This window comes from Phaseolus vulgaris, chromosome 10 (genome assembly GCF_051622355.1).
Source record: "Phaseolus vulgaris cultivar YP4 chromosome 10, ASM5162235v1, whole genome shotgun sequence".
In the NCBI taxonomy this organism is placed as follows: domain Eukaryota; kingdom Viridiplantae; phylum Streptophyta; class Magnoliopsida; order Fabales; family Fabaceae; genus Phaseolus; species Phaseolus vulgaris.
This window is the reverse complement of record NC_143507.1, coordinates 42,760,920-42,780,997: the sequence shown is the minus strand read 5'-3', so window position 1 is coordinate 42,780,997 and position 20,078 is coordinate 42,760,920. Positions and strand designations below refer to the sequence as shown.

At 28.4% G+C, this 20,078-nt stretch overlaps 2 protein-coding genes and 2 pseudogenes across 3 annotated transcripts; 2 read left to right on the top strand and 2 right to left on the bottom strand.

Annotated features, from left to right (window-relative positions):
• The first annotated feature begins 277 nt into the window (after positions 1 to 277).
• LOC150024829 (disease resistance protein RPV1-like) lies at positions 278 to 2,235 on the top strand (annotated as a pseudogene).
• A 1,700-nt stretch (positions 2,236 to 3,935) lies between these two features.
• Positions 3,936 to 5,739, top strand: LOC150024828 (uncharacterized; annotated as a pseudogene).
• A 3,106-nt stretch (positions 5,740 to 8,845) lies between these two features.
• On the bottom strand, positions 8,846 to 10,830 carry LOC150024827 (toll/interleukin-1 receptor-like protein). Its single transcript, XM_090296187.1, has 3 exons — positions 10,247 to 10,830; positions 10,028 to 10,120; positions 8,846 to 8,987 (listed from the first exon to the last, which is right to left on the bottom strand). Exons 1-3 carry the CDS (start codon positions 10,828 to 10,830, stop codon positions 8,846 to 8,848), a joined length of 819 nt encoding a protein of 272 aa, XP_090152313.1.
• Positions 10,831 to 14,018: 3,188 nt separating this feature from the next.
• LOC137819713 (disease resistance protein RPS6) lies at positions 14,019 to 19,718 on the bottom strand. Of its 2 annotated transcripts, XM_068623658.2 has the most exons (6): positions 19,543 to 19,718; positions 17,863 to 18,256; positions 16,971 to 17,572; positions 16,369 to 16,821; positions 16,094 to 16,242; positions 14,019 to 14,805 (listed from the first exon to the last, which is right to left on the bottom strand). In XM_068623658.2, the coding sequence occupies exons 3-6, from the start codon at positions 17,546 to 17,548 to the stop codon at positions 14,633 to 14,635; spliced, it is 1,353 nt and encodes a 450-aa protein (XP_068479759.2). In that variant the 5' UTR covers positions 17,549 to 17,572; positions 17,863 to 18,256; positions 19,543 to 19,718; the 3' UTR covers positions 14,019 to 14,632. The 2 variants fall into 2 exon arrangements, with proteins under 2 accessions (XP_068479759.2, XP_068479757.2); XM_068623656.2 differs by lacking the exon at positions 17,863 to 18,256.
• Between the last annotated feature and the right edge of the window lie 360 nt (positions 19,719 to 20,078).

Here is a 20,078-nt window from a genome sequence, read left to right as displayed (position 1 = left end):
GCTACAAGCTAGAACTGGTACAAAACCGGAATCAAAACCATCCAGCTTAAAGACACTGCTTAGCTGTGTTCGGTCATAACTATTGGGCAGAACACCACCTGTGTTGGATCCATTGATGAGACAGAACAACTGCTGCATAATTTAACCAAACCATAGATAGAACAGAACATCTGCTGTATCGAGCTACATAACAGCTGCTGTAGGTGATCCAATTGGTCTACTACATAAGTGTACCTGATTTTCTTTTGACAGCACCAGCAGCAGTAGAATAAGCTTCATGATGGTAATCCAAGTGGTCTATCACACAAGTGTACCTGATTTTCTGTTTTTCTTTTGATAGCAACAGCAGCAAGATTATAGACTCCAATCACAAGTAAATCCCCAACCTGTGAGGGAGTTGACCACGGCACTGTCCAGTTACAATCTCACCAAGGCCATCAGGTGCTTTCAGTTTCTCCAAGATCATCATATATGGCTAGTATTGCATTGATGTCTCTGCCAGCACAGAATTTCCTTCATACGTAGGTCTGGTGCATTTTTGGTGCTGATCTTACGCTCCTAATGTTGTTTTTTGGCTAACATAAGAGAAGAATCGGGAAGACTTGGAATAATCTCTTTGAAGAAGAAGCTTGTCTCAACATTATTAGGAAGAGAAGATTTGAAAATTGACGCACCCAATGGATTGCCTCAATATATTGAGAGAAGGCTTAGTCGTATGAAAGTTCTCATCATTCTTGATGATGTCAATGATTCAGATCAACTGGAAATTTAGCCGGAACATATGATTGGTTTGGATCAGGTAGCAGAATCATCATAACAACCAGAGATAAGCAAGTACTAGCTAAAGAGTTTGCTAATATATATGAGGTTGAGGCATTAAACTTTGATGAATCCTTGAGGCTTTTCAATTTGAATGCCTTTAAGCAAAATCATCTTCAAAATGAGTACCATGAGCTTTCAACGAAAGTGGTCAACTATGCCAAGGGGATTCCACGAGTTCTTAAGTTTTGGGTCACCTCCTTCATGGAACAGATAAAGAAACTAGGCAAAGCAAATTAGAAAGACTCAAAAAAGTGAAAAACAGAAAGGCCCATGATATTATTAAATTGAGTTACAATGATCTCGATCAGGATGAAAAGAAGATAATTTTAGATATTGCATGTCTTTTCTATGGACTAAATCTGAAAGTAAAGTATATAATTTTTTATTGAAAGACCATGATTATTCAGCGGTTGCCGGCTTAGAAAGATTGAAAGATAAAGCTCTTATCAGTGTTACTCAAGAAACAGCTTGGCAGATTGCTCGAGAAGAATCAATTGAAGATCCTAGAATTCAAGTTCGACTATTGGATCCTGAGGACGTTTATCAAGTACTAAACTATGATAAGGTAAAAGATAAATATACTAAAACAATGTTTTATTTTTTTTAGGAAAATAGTTTATAACGATGTTTCAAAATTTTCTACTACTTTTTTGCAGGGTGACGAGGCTATCAGAAGCATAGTCATCAACTTGTCAAGAATCAAAGAAGTGCAATTAAACCCTCAAGTATTTGCAAGGATGAACAAACTACATTTTCTAGATTTTTATAGTAAAGGGTCTTGCAGTTCCCTCAGGGATCAAGGAGGCTTGTATCTTTGGCAAGAAGCACCAGTAAGTATTTTGTACCTCTACTTTATTTTGAGCTTGAACTTAAATTCATTGAATCCAACAGATTTAACTTACTTCCTGCCACACAAATTGGTTTAGGAACTTCTGGTATATATAAGAACTAAAATTTAAAACGAGAACAAGGACCAAATCATTATGTTAACCATGGTTATCAAACTCTAGGGTTAACCTGTAAACCCTTATGAGTTAGTTTAAGAGTCTACCGGTTCCGGTAGGTCACGAGTGAACTTATGAGTAAACTCGTTTTTGGGCAAATTCGGATTAGACTCGGAACAATTCGGTTCCGGTGTAAACTCGCGGAGTTCGAGTGAACGAGTTAGGAAAAAAAAAGTTGAAAACGACCCACTAATGGGTCGTTTCGCTTAGTGTCGAGATTTGTAGGGTTCGTTCCAACCTGGATTCATCGTGGTCGGCTCGCCTCGTCGTTGTCTGGTTGTGCCTCACCGTGGTTGGCGTTGATAACTTTGTCTCGCCTTCCCTCGTCATCGCCTTCGTCTCGCTGCCGGCCGTCGTCGTCGTCGCGTTTTGCCTTCATTTTGATGTAGGCTCTGGTTCGCGAGTTTGATTTGCGATTGGGGTTTTGTTGTGGGTTTCGTGAATGGGGTTGGTTGGGTTGGGTTGGGAAAATCTGAAATTGAAAATGAAATATTTGGGTTTATTTCTTTTGGAGTTATCATGCGGTTCTGGAAAGAAAAATGTTTTTTTACATCCAATTTTTTCTTTCCTCCAAATTATACATTCTTCTTTTAAGTGTTTAACTAAGAATATTTTTGTAAAATAATAAGGTATAAGATGAATGTCATTTGGAATATTAGGTGTCAAATTATCAGTATTCTTTAAAAAAAAAGTACTCACAACTAAAAATACTACGAAAAAATAATAAATATTGGACGGAATAATGGAATTATTGTTCTAGAGAATAAAGAAAATGTAGAATATTAGTCTATTTTATGAATCTATTAATTTTAATATTGTAAAATTAGTATCAGAAATATTTATTTATTTTTATTAAACTTTTTTATAAAATAGATTTTATGAGTTTATTTATCTCTTTCGGATCTCTCTTAGAAATCCTGAGAAATTGGATCGAGGTGGCTGCATTTCCGCTAGAAGCCTTCTAAGCAATGTCCATTCTTTGTTATCTCTCCTTTATGACACTTCAACTTGTTTGGTTGGAAATTAATTTTGTTTGTTTGGATTGGATAATGGAAAGTTGAGGTTGGTGAAATTTGAGAATTTGATGAAGTAATGTGAAAAAAGTTTAATATATGTTAAAATAGATTTATAGATTTTTTTTATTGAAAATTAGTGATATGATAATTGTGAATTTTTTTTTATAAATATGTAAAATATAAATTTACAAATTTATTTTTTTATATAAATTTAAATTAACTAATATTTTATAAAATTATTTTCAGTAGTATGGTTGAATAATTATATACAAAAGTACAAGTCCCTTTAGAACAAAAAAATTATAAATAATGTGAAGATTGTAATTGAAATTTTAATTTTTAATTAAAAACTAAAATTAAAATTTATTTAATATATAAAATTAAAATTAATTATTTTATATAGTTTTTTATATAATTAATATTATTTATTATTATATAATTTTTTATATAAATAATTATAATTATAATTATTTTTATTTTTATTATTATTAATAATATTATTAAGTATTTGATACAAATAAAATAAAATAAAAACAATTAATAATAATGATAATAATATCATTTATTAAAAATATTTAATTTACATTTATTGTCATGATTTTAAAATTTATTTTAATTAACATTATTATTTATAATTTTGTTATTATTATATAAATTAATTTTAAATATTGTTATTATTTTAATATTTATATTAATAATATACTTTATTGTTATAAATATATAAAAATATTTATATTATTATTATTTAATTTATTATATAAATTTTATAATATAATTAATTATTTTTATTAATTTATGTATAATATAATATATTTTATTTTATTAAAATTATATTTAACATTTAATATTTATTTTTATTTTTATTATAAATATATTAAATATTTTTGAGTATCTAAAGTCTATTTGTCTATTTGAGATAAAATTAAAATAAATTGAAATGGTTTTAATTATTTTTTATTATTGAAGGTAAAAATATAAGTGTGTAGGACTTATTTAACTTTTTCAACACACATAAAAATCATTCATTTTTTTTATTTTTTTTACACTCTTCCTTTCTCATGTTTCAAACACGGGTATACTTTCAAATCCGTCTATGAACAAAGATTTATCAGTGTCCTCAAAGAATATGGTAAAGTTGAATTTAGAACTCATTAGGATCAAACAACTACCTTCATCCTTTGGACTTCAAAGCAACTTCCAAAAGCTTTCTCCATCACTTGAAAATAGATCTCTGTATCAGTGTCACTTGAGACTCTAATGTTCCCTTCCACTGCTTCTGAACAACTGAAGGAAAATAAGAAAAGAGTTGCTTTCTGAAACTGCTTGAAATTGGATGAACATTCTCTCACGGCTATTGAGTTGGATGCACAAATTAACATGATGGAATTTGCACACCAACACTTTTCCCAATTTGGTGATGCTCAAAGTACCTATGTGTATCCTTGAAGTAAAGTTCCTGAATGACTGGTGCATAAAACAACACATCATTTTTTATATTTTTTTTCAACAATGAATTAATAAATTAAAAGAGACACTTAATGGATGTATCAACCTTTTTACACACTAATCTTTATCTTAAAGAAAACAACAACAGAATTATTACACATTAGGACCAATCCTAACAGTTTTGCTTGTTATAACTAAACCCGCATACAATTTTGCTTGTTATAACTAAACCCGCATACAATAAAGAGACTAAATGTTTATAACAACAACCAAATGCTTTATACCAGCTACACTCAACATTTTTTTTTATCGGCAAAAAATAAAATAAATTAAAGGAATATTTTAGGGATATCCCAAACCGTATAGAAGAAAAAATCGCTTTTGAGCTTAAAACAAAGCACAAATATCCTAAAACCCCTCCAACCAATTTAAGTTTTACACAGTAATTCCCTTAAACCACAAAGAGAAGACCAAAAAAGTGAAGGAACACTTAAATCCAAACTCCACTTCATAAAAAGCTTCCTCATACCTCCACCTGCACACTTATCCTACATGAATTCAACACATCCCCTAAGATATATTTCTAAACGAGATTAAAACCCCTTGAACTAGTATCCACTGTACCACACCACATTGAGAATTTTTCATTCCAACACCATTGGGAGATGACTTTGAGTGTGGTGCAGACCTCAACAATCCAGCAGCTTATGCTCCCTGCAGTCTCAGCAGCTTGACAATGATATTGAGTGAAGCTTGAACTAGAAAGCTTTGTGTAATGTGCTTTAGCTTCGTGAGGATTTGGCACTGCAGTCCCATTCTCCGCCCTCACAAAAACTGCACCCAAGGATGCACTCTTGAAAGAACCAACACCACCTATACCAGCACCTACATGGTTCTACTGTACTTTTCCCATGTTCACATCTTCAGCACCTACACTGCAACATATAATATTTCCTTCCATTCCATCCTGTCATCACCTGCAAAGCTCATTGGCTTAAATACATCTAGCTAAACCAGCAAATCAACCTTCGTCCCTGCTTATAATTCTATGTTTGGACCAGCTTGAAAGTTCAGTAATGAAACATGCAAGTACTAATAATTCCCCTCAAGAGCCAAGGTTTGCTGCTAGCCTCATGCTGACCTCCTTGCAATTATTGTTACCCTGGAACATCTTCTTACAGCTACTTATAAAAACCTGCACCAAGACAAACACCTTCCACATAAAACAACACATGATGACTAAGTGATTAATGATTTCTCTTCTGTTCTTTCTCATAATTCCTCACACGTAGACTTCATTTTTGGCTTTGTTGTTCCGGAAGTCCCATTTGGAGGTTTGGTTCTGGAATTTAAGATTAGTACTGTGTTGAAGGGGTGAAACTATCCATATCAATGTGTACATGAGCAAACCACTTCATGTATTAAATCAGATCATGTGTATCTAATGTATAACCAGACATGTTCTTGGTATCTGTCATGTCAAACATGAGCCAAGGTTGAAAATTAAGGTTGCCACGAACCCTCACATCCAAGTACATACCTTAATAACTAAGAATTTTTGGGATCGATCAGATTAATATTAAGACTTTCACAATTCTGTTCAAAAACCAAAATTTGGTGATAGTATTTGAAATGTCACAATTTTATTAAGTTTTTTTTTACTTCCTGCATTCTTGTTTTTGTTGGGAATTTTAATATTTAGATTTTAAATTTGATGGTAAAAACTTTGTAACTAATTGGATATCAATTTATAAATTATTTATTAATAATAGAAACTAATTTAAAAATCAATAATTTTTTAGTCTCTAAAATGGTATCTAATTTAGTTATTATAACAATTTATTATTATTTTTTCTAAAATTATTTTTATTTAATAATTTTATTGTAGTATAAATTGACCGATTTCACATATCTATTTTGCTCATCTTACATATAATCTTAAAATTATTGGTCTCATTTTATTTTTTTAATAAAACCTTTTACCTGGGGAGTTAAGATTCCATACAATATAAAAAAAATCATGAAATAAAAACTAATTTTAGAGAAAGAAAAATAATTAGTTGTTACAGTGACTAAATTAGAGACCATTTTATAACCTAAACAAAATTTTGGTTTCTAAATTAGTTTCTATTATTGTTAAATAGTTTCTAAATTAGTTTATATTTTTGTTAAATAGTTTTTAAATTGGTATCTAATTAACTACCAAAGTTTTAACTACCAATTATTTAGATTTTAAATTTAGTAGCAAAAACCTTTGTTGATAATTAGATACTAATTTAGAAACCATTTAATAATAATAAAAACTATTTTTTTTTTATTTCTAAAATATCTCTAATTTACTTACTATAGCAACTAATTATTTTTTATCTTAAAATTTGTTTATTTTTCATGATTTTCTTGTAGTGATAATTATAAATTAAAATTTTGATTTAATATATAATGGGTGAAGAATTAATGAATTAAAAACACATTAACTCTTTAATCTATTGCTGATTAAAAAAACTCTTTAATCCTTATAAACTAAATATTTAATATATCCCAGTAAAAACAACCATGCAGAAAGTCCAGAAACTAACTATTATTAATTATTAGCCAATTCACATTTTTATTAGATTAAAAGATATATAATTTTATTATTTTTATGAATAATTAATAAAAAATTTATTTTTTAAAATAATATTCAATTATTTATTATAAATTTAAAAATACAATTTTACATTTCAAGTTTTTGAAGCAAAACTATATGTTTACAAATTGGTAAAAAAGTAAAAAATAAAATAAAATTTGAACATTTAAAATTAAAATAAAATTTACACAATATTCTAATATCTAATGAATGGAACAACAACAACCACTACAAGAAAATCATGAAATAGAAACCAATTTTTAGATACAAAAATAATTAGTTGCAATAGTAACTAAATTAGAGACCATTTTAGAAACTAAAAAAAATTATTTCTAAATTAATTTTTATTATTGTTAAATAGTTTCTAAATTAGTATCTAATAAGCAACCAAGGTTTCAACTACCAATTATTTAGTTTCTAAATTTGGTATCTAAAACCTTGGTTGCTAATTAGATACTAATTTAGAAACTATTTAACAATAATATAAACTAATTTAAAAAAAAATTCTAAAATTGTTTATAGTTTAGTTACTATTGCAACTAATAATTTTGGTCTCTAAAAATTGATTTTTATTTTATAATTTTCTGGTAGTGAACTCTTATTACTTTATTGGGTTTGTATGTTTGACTGAGAAATGACTGCTTAAGTATTGTAATGAGAAATTATTCTGTGATTTTTCTTTTTATTATCAAATAACTAATTAATTTAAAGTAACCCTTATAAAAAAAATCAACAATCTTACCATAATCGCTACAAGAAAATAATAAAATAGAAACCAATTTATAGAAACCAAAATAATTAGTTGTAATAGTAACAAAATTAGAGACCATTTTAGAAACTAAAAAGAAATTTGGTTTCTAAATTAGTTTATATTATTTTATATTATTGTTAAATAGTTTCTAAATTTATATCTAATTTGCAACCAAGGTTTTTGCTACCAAATTTAGAAACTAAATAATTGGTAGTTAAAACCTTAGTTGCTAATTAGATACCAATTTAGAAACTATTTAACAATAATAGAAACTAATTTAGAAACCATTTTTTTTTTAGTTTCTAAAATAGTCTCTATTTTAGTTCTTTTGTAACTAATTATTTTGGTCTGTAAAAATTGGTTTCTATTTCATGATTTTTTTTTTGGTAGTGCATGTTACAATTCAAGGTGCAGAATAAAGCATAAAATTCTGCAGTATTCTACATTTCAAATATGCAGAAATTGTTCTGTGATATTCTTTATTTTCTTTGAATAATATGAACAACTTTTATGGAGGAATGAAAAAGAAGGGAGGAGGAGGAATAAATACAGTTAGTTATATAGAGTATCTGATGATTAGGCACAAGGAAGATAGTTTCATGTTTAGGGTTTAGGAGAGAGAAATCTGAGTTACAGGTAATCTCCAATCTCTTTAGGATCTTATTCATATTTTTTGTGTGTTTGTGTAATAAATTTTTATAAGTTTTTGTATATCAAGAATTTATATTAGCGATTTTTTATAATAATATTTTTATTGAAAAAAATTAATAACAAATTTGATAACACATTTCTTTCTTTTCTGTAGAATTTTTTTCTTTAATACTCTACTCATTCTTACAAGAACACAAACCTCAATAACAACAACTACTAAAACTAAAAAAAAAATAGGACATTTGGAATACTCATATCTCCCAATTCTATATACTTTGAACAAAATTGAGTTATTGTGTGGTTTTTAGGGTTTATTCTCCAGTATAAATTATTGGGATGTGTGTGTTCAACAGTACAAAGATCTTAAAACAGACTGCATAATTATAGTAACATCCAAAGAGCTAGAACTAAAACTCTGAAGCAAACAGAAAACAAAAAAAAACATAGTCTAGTGGCTTTAAGAAAAGCTACAAAAATTACACCAACACTCCATTATTCCAACCAACTGAAACCCAGATAAGAAAGTTCATCATCTCACTTTAATCTTCAATTTCAACCTTGGTTCAATGTTGAGACTGTTAATTATAGTGAGAACAGATTGTTGTCTACCTTCACCCTCTTCTTCACCTCCAATAATAGTAATTCCAAACCCTAATCCTTGTATGGGAGTTCTGAAACAACCAAGTAAAAAATGAAACCCAAAAATCAATTGTCATGTATGATTTACTTTCTTTGATAACACTCCTGGTATTGCATTTTTTATTTTATTTAAAGCCATTCAAATTCAAAATTTATAACATGTTTAATTCTCCACCTTTATTAGTATCAAACAGTTTACGGGTTATCATGGATAACAGCAGGGCAGGATTATCATCATTGGTTGGTTAGGTTTGTTTTGTAAGTTGAGATTGCTTTATAATATGTCTTAAGGTACTTGGCAAAGGTATTTATGCAGACCTTAATGCTGTCTAGGATGAATAATACATACGAAGACTAAGCTTACTCTATCTCTGATGGTTTTTTGTTTTGTAAGTTAGGTAGTAGGTTTTATTTAGTAGGGTTGAGACACCCAGTGTTCCTTTATATTTAGATAAAAAAAAAAGTTCACCGGGTTGCAGAAGAGTCCATTCTGCACAGAGGGTTTTCAAATAGGATGTCTTCAGAATTCAAGACTTAGAGGATAAATAGGGCTTGTTACTGCACTTTGCCGAGAGGAAGCATATGGTTTTCATGATGCAGCCCACGGTCATACGTTTTTAGCAGCACTATTGTCGGAACTTTGTATCAATAGTGCTACTTTTGGGAAGGGAAAGGGGGTTGTATATATAAGGAAAAGTAGTTATAGGTACTGTTTTGGTTTTGTCTCATAAATTGCCACTGCTGGAAAATAGTGCAGAATTTGCTGCATAGATTCATCTTGCAGGTGCAGTGCTGGGAGAGCTAGGCTTTTATGTTCTCTTATAATGCTTTTGGATATGTTGGATTGTAAGTTTGGTGATGAGATTTTTTGGTATCTATAATGCTTTTGGACATGTTTTAAAGTTTAAGTACAGTGGATATAGAACATGTCTAGATTTTAGTTAGAAAATTAAATTAAGTTAAATTCACTTATAAGTTAAATTCAACTAGAGATTAAGAGAATATTACCAATACCTTTAATAACTGGAAGATCTTCTGAATTTATATGTAGCAATGGTTCTGCATGTGAAACTGTGTATCAATTTCAGAATTAACTTTATGTCTGAGATTGAACACCAATAACGACACATATGTAACAATCTCTTTAACAAGCTTAGCATCATTCCTGCAAAATTCAAAATAATATATATCAACAACACCTCAATTATAATTATTTTGCAAGTTCAAGTTCGAACTATACACAGAAAGAAGCATAAAATACTAGACAATTTTGATTGAGGATAAAACTAACCGAAAAGTAGATGAATCAAATCCTGCTACATTTGCAGATTCCTTCAAAGCAAATCTCCATGTTTGCACAGTGGTTAGATTGTATTGTTTTTCATGAGCAACAAAGGCCTCTCCATAACTTCCCCTCTGATGTCGCACATCTGAGGGATCTACTTTGTAGAAAATAGGTAGCAAGATGTGTCCATATTTTCTACTACCCTCAACAATTTTCGCAAGTTCTGACAAACACCAGCTTGAAGAGGCATAGTTTTCTGAAAATATAATCAAATAAATAGATGATACCTCAATTGCTCTTAGAAGTGCATCAGATATTTGATGTCCTTTAGGAATGTTGTAATCTAAAAATGAAGAAATCTGGTTTAGAGAAAGGGCATCGATCAAATGGCTAAGGAAGCCTTCACGAACATCTGGACCTCTAAAGCTAACAAAAACATCGTAGTTTGATTGAAGGGTGTCACTAGAACAAGCAGAAGATGTCAGTGGACACCAGGAACTATTTTCTACTGATGGAATTGCCAGGAAGAGAGGAACAAATAGAAGAAATACGATTATATTAGAAACACTAAAAGAACAAATGAAAGGCATTGTTGATCTTTCTTCACCTCTGAACCCTAACAGCACATATAAAAAAGATGATATTAGCTACAAGATATCTCATAGAATTCAGAGAGATATGTTGCAAGTGGTGACTGCACAGAAAATAAATATATATTTAACAAAGCTGGTAATGAATGATGACATTTTGGAGTTGATATAGGAAAATGATGGTTTGAAATATTGTTACACTTTACATCCCACTAAATATTAATATTTTAATTTTTTTAATTTCTTTTAATTTTAAAAATTATTTTAACATTTTATATTTTATCTAATATTTTATTAAAGATATTTTTTTATTTTTAATTTTTTTTATTATAAATATTAATATTTTAATGTAGGTGTAAACTTGATATATTAACACTGTTTACTCACCCAACCTACCTCGACTCTAAACGGTCAAACTAGACATTTTACATCATAATAAATCAATATTTTATTTATTTTTATTTTAAATTTTAATTTAAAAGTATTATTATATTATTATAAAAAATATCAAATGTATGTGTTTTTTTGCCGTATTCATAGTGTCCCAAAACAAAACAAAACATTTCTAGAACGTATATATTCGTCTCAGCAATGACCCCCTCTTTTAATTAATTAATTCTTTGCGAAGGCAAAGTCCAAATTTTGAATAAAAGAGTTTTGTTAACAATGCAACAACAGTAGATAATACTATTAAATAACCCTTTATTAAAAATTTATTTGTTTGTTAAGTATATGTTTATACTCTTTCAAGGTATAAGGGTCCATTTTAAATTAGTCAAAAACTATGATCTTAATATATATATATATATATATATATATATATATATATATATTTTTTTTTTTTCATATTTAACAAGAATTTTTGTTTTTAATATAGAGTAATATTATTGAAACTAACAATGTATTATATTTAGTCCCATCAATAAATATAAATTTATATATTTATTTTTATCTATATAAATAAATTTTGAGCTAAAGTGTGATTGAGTTCATAAAAAACAATTTAATTAAAAAGGTGAAACTTCAAACTATTGAAAAAAACATGTTAAGCATAATAGACTAATTATTTAAGTAAATATAAACAATATTTTATTTATTCTATTATAATTTTATTAAATATATATAATGTATTATATTTATATATTTATTTATTTTTGTTAATTTTTAATTTATAAAGTTATTCAAAAATAAAATTGTATATCAATTATGGTTTGTACGCTATATTCAATAATATGAGTTATATTCAAAAATATTTTTTAAATAAATATTTTGTACGCTATATTATATATCTTTAGACTGAATATTGAAGAATCACACTCAAATATATATGTATAATATATGAGAAATTGTAATAAAATGTGGTATTACAAAAATATATTTTTAAAGAAGAAAATATATTTTCATCTTAAACATAAAATATATACAAAGTATATATATATATATATAATTCAAAATAATGAAATATAAGATTTAGAAATACATAAAAGAGAAATATGAAATATAGTATAATATTAAATGTGGATAGAACAAGATTTAAACATTCCATTATCATTTTATATCTGATTCAAAGTTTAAATGAATTCAAATTAGAGTTGAGTCCTGCTGAAAGAAGTATTTTATAGATGTATTTTATTTATTTTCAAACTAATTTAGAAGATTCTGAAACCATGAAAATAGGAAACTCTTTTCTACATGTAAAAAAAAATGTGAAAAAAAATTAAAGATGACAAGAATATGATTTACAGCAAATATTAATAGTAATATTCTTCATATTCGTGTTTTTAAAATAGAGTAAAGTATATTAATTTTGTTTTTAATTTTAACAATAATACATTCTATACTCCTTTGATTTGAAATAATATTTTTCAGCAAAGTTTGAAATAATTTTTTACTCTCTTGAAGTAATGGTGTTAAGTGGTGTTAATAATTTTAATAGTAATGATGAAAGAATTTCAAGTTATTTTATTTGTTAAGTTAATAAATAACGTGGTAAAAACTTAAATGTTAGAAAATATGTTGATTTAAGTTTGAAAGGTGAGACTTTCATATTATGATCCAATGCAATACAATAAAATCATCAAATAGAAACCAATTTTTAGAGATCAAAATAATTAGTTACAATAGTAACTAAATTAGACTATTTTAAAACTAAAAAAAAATTGATTTCTAAATTAGTTTTTATTATTGTTAAATAGTTTTTAAATTGGTATCTAATTAGCTACCAAATTTTTAACTACCAATTATTTAAATTTTAAATTTGGTAACAAAAACTTTACTTACTAATTATATAACAATTTAGAAATCATTTAATAATAATAGAAACTAATTTAGAAAAAAAATTTATTTAATAAATGATCTCTAATTTAGTCACCATAATAATTAATTATTTTTTATGTTTAGAATTAGTTTTTATTTTGTAATTACTAATAGAGAAGCAATATAAAAGTAAAAGTATGAAATTTTTCAACAGAGAGTACGTAAGGCTATCAACATGATAAGGTTATATGATGAAAGTTCCATGGTGATCTTTAACGTATTAAAAAATATAGTTAGAACGCTATTTTATTTACATAAAACAAAGTCAAAGTGCAGGTGAATCCAGGGAATGTGCTTGCAAGTGTGAAACTTCCGTACACTTTCCTCTTCTTCAAAACTTGTGAAGCAGATAACATCTGCAGCCTTGTAGTGGAAGGCAATCAGAATGAGACTCCAAACTCATACAAGTAGAGAAGATAATAAATACATTAATTTGTCACTAATAATTCTATTAATACTAAAAAAAAATATTATATACGGAATAATTCTGTATATGTCCATCATTCCCTCTCGTAAAGCGAAATTATGACAATTTTTTTTTAATCATGTTATAATTATTATTATATTTATTTGTTATAATTTATTTTTTATAATATTTTAATAAAATTTTATATTTTTATTTTTTAAATAAATTTATATTTTTTTATTTTAATAAATGAGGTTATATTTTTATATATTTTTAATCAAGTAATACTTAATTATCTTATTTTATTTAACAATGATTATATATTAACTTAAATATAATTATATTTATATTTTATTATTTATTTAAATATATTATAAGGTTCATAATTACAATTAAATAATTGTATACTATATGATGTTAATGACAAACTTCACTGCATATTTTTGTAAGACAACATTGATAAATCTAATTTCAAAGAGAATAATTGCATTTTTCTCTTAATAAGCTTAAATACTAACATGGGATATTTGGAAATATACCTTCTTTCAACATATGTGGAGAACAATACATGATAACTAATTTTGTTATAAACTGACTAAATTATAAGTTTCAAACTTATTTTTGAGTATTGTAACCAGTTATAACTAAAAGCTTACAAATAGATATTGATTCATTATCCTCTATATTTATGCATTTATACATAATACCAAAATAATTAGTCACTATTTAATTAAAGTAGAAACCATTTTATAAACTAAAAATATTATTGGTATCTAAAATAGTTTATATTATCAATAAAAATTTATAAAATAATTTTTAAATTGGTGTCTAACCATTAGCTACCAAGGTTTTAATTACTTACTACTTTATATTCTAAATTAGTTTCTATTAATCTTTTAGAGACTAATTTAGAATCTAAAATATTAGTAGCTAAAATCTTGGTACCTAATTTAGATACCAATTTAGAAATCGTTTTATAAATTTTTATTAATAATAAAAACTAATATACAAATCAATAATTTTTTTTTTCTAAAATCGTATCTAATTTAGTTAATATAGTGACTAATTATTTTTTTATCTCTAAATTTTATTGTTATTTAATGATTTTTTTTTTAAGTACATGTACATTTCTATGCTTTTGCACTGCCAAAACCTTTCCCTTAAAGACCTCTCTTGATGCTCACAAATCGCTTCAGAACTTCCAAAAACTTCTGCATAACCTTCATCAGTGGCAGCACAGCTGTCTGGGTCTTCTGAAACAACGAAGTAAAAAATGAAAGCCAAAAATCAATTGTCATGTACTCAGAGTGGCCTACTTGATCCACTTTCTTTGATAACACTCTTGGTATTGCATTTTTATTTTATTTAAAGGCATTCAAATTCAAAATTTATAAGGATTCATCAATGTTTAATTCAGGACCTTTATTAGTATCAAACAGTTTACGGGTTATAATGGATAACAGCAGGGCAGGATTATCATGGGTGGTTAGGTTTGTTTTGTAAATTGAGATTGCTTTATAATATGTCTTAAGGGTACTTGGCAAAGGTATTTATACAAACCTTGCTGCTTTCTAGGATAAATAATACATAGGAAGACTAAGCTTACTGTATCCGATGGTTTTCTGTTTTGTAAGCTAGGTAATAGGTTTTATTTGGTTCTTATATAAGAGACATCCTTAAAATGTTTTTTTATATTTATTTTACTTTTTTTTATAAAAAGAAAAGAATAGTAGATGCTTTTGAGAATGTCCTCAATCATGCAGAAGAGTCCATTCTGCACAAAGGGTTTTCAAATAGGATGTCTTCAGAATTCAAGACTCAGAGGATAAATTGAGATTTTTTTTCTCAGTAAAAAATTAATTAATTTAAAAGGATATTTAAGGTGTCCCAATCCTATAAAAAAAACAACAATCCAACCCTCATACTTACTAATAATATTGAAGAATTAAGCATAAAAAACTCAATATAAAAAAGTGCATAAAAAAGATAGTTGGTTACAAAAAGTGCATAATTAGGGTTGTTTCTGTACTTTGCCGAGTTCTATTTCGTGATTTTTTTTAGTGTATGGTTTCATGATGCAGCCCACGGTCATACGTTTTTAGCAGCACTATTGTGGGAACTTTGTATCAATAGTGCTACTTTTGGGAAGGGAAATGGGGAAATGGGGTTGTATATATAAGGAAAAGTAGGTTATAGGTGCTGTTCTGGTTTTGTCTCATAAATTGCCACTGCTGGAAAATAGTGCAGAATTTGCTGCATATATTCATCTTGCAGGTGCAGTGCTGGGACTGCTAGGCTTTTATGTTATCTTATAATGCTTTTGGATATGTTGGATTGGTGCAGTGCTGGGAGATATATCTGAAATGTTTATTTGAATTCATTTATTCATTTGTTGATAAAATAAAAACAGTTTACAAAACACATGTTTTAAAGTTATAGTGGATATAGAACATGTCTAGATTTTAGTTAGAAAATTAAATCAAGTTAAATTCACTTATAAGTGAAAATGAAAATAATTATTGTAAATCAAGAGAATCTTACCAATAACCGGAAGATCTTCTGATTTTATTTGTAGCAATGGTTCTGCATGTGGAAACTGTGTACCAATTTCATAAGCCTCTTTAGAATTAACTTTATGTCTGAGATTCAACACAGATTTAACAATCTCTTTAACAAGCTTAGCATCATTCCTGCAAAATTCAAAATAATATATATCAACAACACCTCAATTATAATTATTTTGCAAGTTCAAGTTCGAACTATACACAGAAAGAAGCATAAAATGTTAGACAATTTTGACTGAGGAAAAAACTAACCGAAAAGTTGATGAATGAAATCCTGCTACATTTGCAGATTCCTTCAAAGCAAATCTCCAGGTTTGCACTGTGGTCGGATTGTATTGTCTTTCATGAGCAACAAAGGCCTCCCCATAACTTCCCCTCTGATGTCGCACATCTGAGGGATCTACTTTGTAGAAAATAGGTAGCAAGATGTGTCCATTTCTACTACACTCAACAATTTTCACAAGTTCTAACAAACACCAGCTTGAAGAGGCATAGTTTTCTGAAAATATAATCAAATAAATAGATGACACCTCAATTGCTCTTAGAAGTACATCAGATATTTTATGTCCTTTAGGAATGTTGTCATCTCCAAAGGAAGCAATCTGGTTTAGAGAAAATGCCTCAATTAAATGGCTAAGGAAACCTTCACGAACATCTGAACCTCTAAAGCTAACAAAGACATCGTAATCTGGTTGAAGGGAGTAACTGGAAGAAGCAGAAGATGTCAGTGGACACCACAAACTATTTTCTACTGTTGGCTTTGCCGGAAGAGACAAACAAATACAAGATATGCCATTATAATAAAAACGCGAGAAAAATAACAGTAAGACAATTATAAGGAGCAAAAAACTCACTAAACAAAAGAATGAAATTCTGATAGATCAGCAGATTCACTCCAAGCAGATCTCCAGCTTTGCACAGTAGTGAAGGAATAGTTTCTTTCATGTTTAACAAAGGCATCTCCATAACTCCTCCTTTGATGCCGTACGTCTGAAGGATCTAATTCGTAGAAAATAGGCTTTACAATTTGTCCATTCTTTCTCCTGCACTCATAAATTTTCTCAAGTTCTAACAAACACCATCTTGAAGAAGCATAGTTTTCTGAAAATATAACCAAAGAAATTAATGATTCTTCTATGGCTCCAAATAGTGCTTCAGATAGTTCTTCCCCTGTCTGAATGTTATCAACTGCGAAGAAAGCCATTTGCTTCTGAGAAAATTCCTCAATCAAATGGCGACGAACATCTACACCTCTCAAGCTAAGGAAACCTCGACGAACATATATACCTCTGAAGCTAACAAATACATCGTACATTATTTGAGAAGTTTCATTGGGACAAGTAGAAAATGTTACAAACACCAGACAAAGGATGAAAACATATTTGATTCTATGAGAAACTCGGAAACACATTGGATTGACTACACTCTGCATCTTAATTTCTTCTTCTCTCTACACCTTTGCAATATAAAAAAAACAATTATCAGCCACAGTATATTTAAAAGAAAAAAACAAATTTATGTAAAATAATGTAATTTTAAAATGGCAAATTCTCCCATCACCCAATCAAAAATGACGGGCACCCAATTACTTTTGTGAAAAGACTAGACTAACCTTAATGAAATGAAAATTAGTGTGTTTTTTAGTCTTTTAGTTTCCCCTGCACCCAACATATTGTAACCCCTTCGTTTTCAATATTTTTGCCGCTTTTTTCTCTGTGTCGTTTTCCGTTCAGTAGCAGCGTTTACCTGTGTCGAAGACCAACTGAACGGCGACGTCGATTGTGGTGGTGTTGGTCAGTGAGGCGGCATCGAATGTGACGGAGTTGGACGACGAGAGAGAACGAAGCTACCGAGAGAGACGACACACAAAAAAGTGAGTTTTCTCATTGACATTACCTTCCGGATATAGCGGAATGCCTTTATGCGTTGCAGATAATTTGATATAGAATTGTTTTTTTTTGTTTTTGTTCTGGATGTGGATTATCGGAAGTGTGAGTTTGTGCTGCGAATGCCTATGTCTTGAAGTTTTGTCACTGTTTTGGATGTGGGTTATCCAGAAGTGCAACTTTGTGTTGTGGATGCATATGTTCGGAAGTTTTTCCAAAATTCTTAGTGTATTACACAGAAAACGGCACGTCCACTACCAGCACCAACCAAAAAGAAGAGGAAAATCAAGTTTTTTTTTTTACCCTACACCTTTATCAAAATAAAGAAAATAAGGGTAAAATTGGGTTTTAAAAAGTTCATCGGGTGCAGGAAGCAATTGATCGGGGTGCGGGAAGGAATTGCCTTTTAAAATTAGTCCATTTAAAAAAAACATATCAAACACCTTCCTCTTTTACTGGAAAAATATAAACAATCACTAATATAATTTTGTTGTTCGTTTATGTCATGAAAAAAGAAAATGAAAAAGTTAAAAATAAATAACATTATGGCATATAAAAAACAAATAATTATATCAGTATAATCATTTATCAGAAGAAAATAAGAATTTTGCAATCATGCAAAGAAAATGAGAATTTTTTGAACCTGCAATCAAACAATAAATGATTATGTCATGTCCTTACTTTTCCACCTTGCAATTCACTATTTGTCTTATTCTCCTTTTTCAATTCAGAAAACAAGTCTTTCTACTAAACTAAAACTAAAACAGACTCTTGCAGTCACAACACAGCATTGAAGCTCTTTCAAGGAATTACACAGCTTTCAGGCAAGAGACTAATCTCTCTTTTTTCCCTTTTCATTCACTTTGCATGCTGCTACTTCTCAAGGATCTGCTATTCTCATAATTTATATTTTCTCTCAATTTGGCTGAGAATAATCACAGCTTCTTGCAACTATTAAGTTGAGTCCTTTATGCGGTTAATTAAGAGAGATTTATGAGGATTTCTTGAGGTTAGACTTCCATAAGTATCTTCTTCATTCTCTTACTTCAGCTCAGTTACTCTATTTCTCTATTTCTTCTACTTATTCTTAATTATCAACAAAATATAAGCACACCTTCATTTTTTTCATTTTAAACTTAGTTGTATTAGTTACAACCTTTTACATAAAAAAACAAATGATGACATTTTTAGTGTTAATTATAAACTCCTCTGCTTCAGCATGCTTAATTGGTCAGAAATCAGAAGCACTTCAGAGGGTTTTCTTGATCTTTTAGTTGATCACTTAGTCAGTATAGTCCTATATATATATATATATATATATGAGCATTGATGAATGGTGAGATTCAAAAAGTTTTTCTGACCATACACACACAATATATTAAGGAAGAAATTTGATGTACTTGGTAGATCTACCTTTTTGTTTTCATCATGACTTTGTCCAACACTGAATGACTAATTTGAAGATAATGAGTTAACCAGAAAAGGAGGCGAAATTAAGAGAAAAGAGAAAGAGTGGATTAAAAACCTCATTATGACTGACCTGGAATGAGTATTTCTGAATTTTCAGCACTCGGATGAAGATTGTGTAGGTTCCTTTGAGGGAAGATGAGTTGAAAGAGCTTCTTCCTTAGGATGGATTCAGCAAAACAGGTTTTGTAGGAGGAGTTGACTGACTCTGCTTTCGTCTTCTGTCCTCATCCACACACACGTCTTGATATTTTGTTGCAATTTAAAACTAAATTACCACATACTCTTATATTCAATAATATATAATTTAACATTTTCAATTATTACAAATAAATTTAAAGTCGTCATCCTACTACAAGAAAATTATTAAATAAAAAGTAATTTTAGATATAAAAAATAATTAGTTGTTATATTGACAAAATTATATGTTATTTTATAAATTAAAAAAATTATTGATATCTAAATTAGTTTTTATTATTGATTAATAGTTTCTAAATTAGTATCTAATTATCTAGATTATAGCTATCAATTATTTAGATTTTAAAGTTGGTATCTAAAATCTTGTATCTAATAAATGCAACACTATTTCACTCTTACATTTTCCTAACT

What these genes read in the sequence shown, in the direction of transcription:
- LOC150024827 (XM_090296187.1), bottom strand. Translation starts at nt 10,830, where the DNA reads ATGCCTTTCATTTGTTCTTTTAGTGTTTCTAATATAATCGTATTTCTT. An exon ending in TTTGATTCATCTACTTTTCG is followed by an intron (nt 10,121 to 10,246) that starts GTTAGTTTTATC and finishes TGAATTTTGCAG; the next exon opens with GAATGATGCTAAGCTTGTTA. An exon ending in AATTCTGAAATTGATACACA is followed by an intron (nt 8,988 to 10,027) that starts GTTTCACATGCA and finishes TGGTTGTTTCAG; the next exon opens with AACTCCCATACAAGGATTAG.
- LOC137819713 (XM_068623658.2), bottom strand. Translation starts at nt 17,548, where the DNA reads ATGCAGAGTGTAGTCAATCCAATGTGTTTCCGAGTTTCTCATAGAATC. An exon ending in GAATTTCATTCTTTTGTTTA is followed by an intron (nt 16,822 to 16,970) that starts GTGAGTTTTTTG and finishes TGCTTCTTCCAG; the next exon opens with TTACTCCCTTCAACCAGATT. An exon ending in AGAAGATCTTCCGGTTATTG is followed by an intron (nt 14,806 to 16,093) that starts GTAAGATTCTCT and finishes TCGTTGTTTCAG; the next exon opens with AAGACCCAGACAGCTGTGCT.